The 3169-nt window shown below is 37.3% G+C and overlaps 1 protein-coding gene across 1 annotated transcript; it reads right to left on the bottom strand.

Annotated features, from left to right (window-relative positions):
• Positions 1 to 556: 556 nt before the first annotated feature.
• Positions 557 to 2884, bottom strand: LOC21398643 (trigger factor). Its single transcript, XM_010114194.2, has 3 exons — positions 2704 to 2884; positions 1244 to 1302; positions 557 to 1161 (listed from the first exon to the last, which is right to left on the bottom strand). Exons 1-3 carry the CDS (start codon positions 2809 to 2811, stop codon positions 822 to 824), a joined length of 507 nt encoding a protein of 168 aa, XP_010112496.1. The 5' UTR covers positions 2812 to 2884; the 3' UTR covers positions 557 to 821.
• Between the last annotated feature and the right edge of the window lie 285 nt (positions 2885 to 3169).

The following is a 3169-nucleotide window of genomic DNA, read 5'->3' as shown; positions in this document are numbered from 1 at the left end:
GGTGTAGCACCAATAGATGATAAGGTGCGTGAAGGTTGCTTGAGGTGGTACAGACATGTCCAACGTAGACTGCTAGAAGCACCAGTTCGTGCTTGGGAGGACATTCTTATACCTAATACTAGAAGATCGAAGGGTAGGCCAATAATTACGTGGACTGAAATAGTTAGAAATGACATTCTAGATCTAGGCCTTCACGAAAGTCTAATTTTGAACAAAGCTACGTAAAAAAGTGAAATCCACATAACCGACCCCAATTAAGATGGGATTAAGGCTTGTTATTGTTGTTGTGTTTTATTGGACCAATTAGACTTACAGAAACATGCCCAAGAGATCTGTTTTATCCTCGACAAGCTAGAAAAATAACTCATGAAAAACTGAAGAGGCGTGCACTTTGCAAATGGAAAAGATACCAGCATCAAGTTTTATCTAAAATACTTGTTTTGCAATTAGCATTTGAATATGATCCCAGGTCCCCATTATCTTTGCAGAAAATAACAACATTAACGCGTTGTTTGATTCAAAAGACTAAAACAAGAAATTAACTAGGATAAATCCTACATAAATATGATTTAGGGATAAAAAATTGTTTCTTCTCCTAGCAAATGAATAAATCATTTTTGAGATGCACTCACAAACAACCCCTAACAGAAAGATGAGCCTAACACTTGATAAACAGAAAAACAACCGAACCAGTTCATTAATTCCTCAGAGATGACGCTATATAACAGCTAATCACTACTACGAGTTCATTCAGAAGGAAATACTTTTCTACCCTATGCAAGCTAACAGATTAATTTCCAACGCTACAATTACTAGGATTCTCACTTCCTCTTTTTTGAGGGTGGCTGGGGAGTCTCTTCATCCTCATCCTCATCCTCATCTTCCTCCTCATCCTCTCCCTCCTCATCCTCATCCTCATCGCCATCATCATCATCCTCATCCTCATCATCATCATCACTTCCATCACCGTTGGCTTCGGGATCATCCTCAGGATCCGCTTCTTCCTCCCCTTCTTCACCCGAGAAGTCCTCATCACCTCCGTCGTCAACAGGATCATTAGCGTCGTCTTCGTCGTCGTCGTCGTCGTCATCCTCCGTCTCACTAAAATCTTTGTTTTCTTGAACAGGCCGTTTCAATTTGTGAAGTTCTTCAAAAGGAAACCTATAAAGGAAACCACCAACCACATTAATCACATATCTCCTCGTCGCTGAGTACCAAATAAAGCGCATTTTAGATTTAATACCTTCCATCAATTGCCGTTAGTTTTGATGACACGTTGACGCCATTCAACAGTGAACCAATCTGAAAAACAGCTTAATTTCGTCATGGTAAGAGAGGCGTATAAGCAACAAATGAGAAAGCGATAAAAATAACTAAAACCTTTTCCGTATTCAATAAGTCCAGCTCAGATCCCCTCTATTGCAGAGACAACTTAAGTAATCCCTTAGTACATCAATTTCAAATTATTTGTACTCAAAACACAATCATGCTGACTCAAGTAATTGAAGGAAATTAAATGCAAAACATCCAAAGGATCAAATGTCAACACAAGACCAATATTGCATGAAAATTCTAATTTGCCAAGATCTCCATATACAAGAAAACCAAATAACGGATCTGGCTAACAGATTGAATTGGTTCAGCTCAGAAGATAATTTGAACTCTGAACAAACTTAATGAACTAAGAGAACTTCGATAATGATTGCTGCCAACACCAAAGTAAAGCAAAATATTTACATCCTCCACTCCCCCCCAATCAAAAGGAACAAGTGAAAAAAATAAAAAAGATACGAAGCATACAGTCGATGCAAATTTGTTTCCAATAGAGCAAACATGGAAGAACAATATTTTCAGAATGTTCCTAGAAAGGAAGAGAGCTGCGCAACTCTCTCGTTGCAACCATTAATTGCAGCCTGGCAAAGAAAAATCCACCCTAGTTATAGGAATGGAGCTTCAATCAATGGAATGAAAAACACATTTTACATAATCGATAGAGCTCACATAACAATCTCCATGGAGCATCAAGAAACCGTCCAAAGACCACATGAGAGAAAAAAAACAGAGACAATTATGCACAGGGGAGGACTACATCGAAAAAACATCTATCACAGGCACAACTAGAATCCAAAAGCGGTTAGCCCTAGAGAGCGTAAAACTTATAAGCGCAGAAAAACTACACTCTTTGCCATCAAAACCTCATAAAATTACACAACAATAGAATAAAATTAGTATGGAGTTTACCCAGAAAAGGAGAGAAAAAAGATAATATACAAACAAACCAAATGAACAATTCTATGATACCACATTATACTAAAACCGCACAAAGATTACCATTTTCTAAACCCCATTTCAAGTAAAAAACCTAAAACAAAGAAAAATCTACCTATAACCTCAAAACCTAGAGTAAAAGCTATAAGCTTCAGAACATAAACCTTGTAAAATTCTAGAAAATCTCAACAGTTGTTAGACAAACAAACAATAGCACACATAAACAGAGATAAGAATTTGCAGAACCAGTTAAAAGGATATTCAGTACCGAAACCGCACATACCACCAACTAGAGGAAATAGGTCAATGTGTTGCAAGAACGCTTTTTCAACAAGCATGTCACTTTTCTGTTAAAGCCTAAAATGTAAATTCAATACAACAATTCTTAATCACTAATGTCTTGCGCAAGGAAAATAAAAGAAAATAAGCATTTACCGTCATGAGAAGCAGAGCAAGGGAGTTCCCAGCGGCGAGAACAGACTCAACCACCATAGCTTCCAAGACAGACCTCATCTCTCCAGGGAAGCACAAACCCACCTCCATTGCTGCAAAAATGAAGCTCAAAACACACAAAAACACAATAACAAACACAGGAAAAAAAAAATTAAAGAAAAATAACTGCACAAAAGATATAAGAAAGAAAGAAGAGAGAGAAACAGAGAGTGAAGGGTCTCTGAGTTTGTGGAAAATGGTTTTGGTCCGGTTCGGTAAAACCCAGAGAGCGATTCGGTCCGGTTAGGATTTTTGTGGGATAATTTACTAGCGCCAGAGCAGATTTCTCTACGCGCAAGAAACAGGTTAGACTCTGAAATCTGATGGGTTGTTTTTTTAAAATGTAATTTGAATGTAATTTTTTAGTTGAATTTGAGTTATAATTTAAGTTAAAGTTATGATTTAAATA

The sequence above is a fragment of the Morus notabilis genome, unplaced genomic scaffold (genome assembly GCF_000414095.1).
Source record: "Morus notabilis unplaced genomic scaffold, ASM41409v2 Scaffold240, whole genome shotgun sequence".
NCBI classification, from domain to species: Eukaryota; Viridiplantae; Streptophyta; class Magnoliopsida; order Rosales; family Moraceae; genus Morus; species Morus notabilis.
Note: the sequence above shows the minus strand (reverse complement) of the source record. Positions and strands in the feature narration are given on the sequence as shown.

Bases quoted from the DNA above. Each gene is read 5' to 3' on its own strand.
- LOC21398643 (XM_010114194.2), bottom strand. From the start codon at position 2,811: ATGGAGGTGGGTTTGTGCTTCCCTGGAGAGATGAGGTCTGTCTTGGAA. The intron at 1,303-2,703 runs GTAAATGCTTAT...GCTGTTTTTCAG, and splicing joins TTGCTCTGCTTCTCATGACG to ATTGGTTCACTGTTGAATGG. The intron at 1,162-1,243 runs GTATTAAATCTA...TTTCCTTTATAG, and splicing joins CTAACGGCAATTGATGGAAG to GTTTCCTTTTGAAGAACTTC.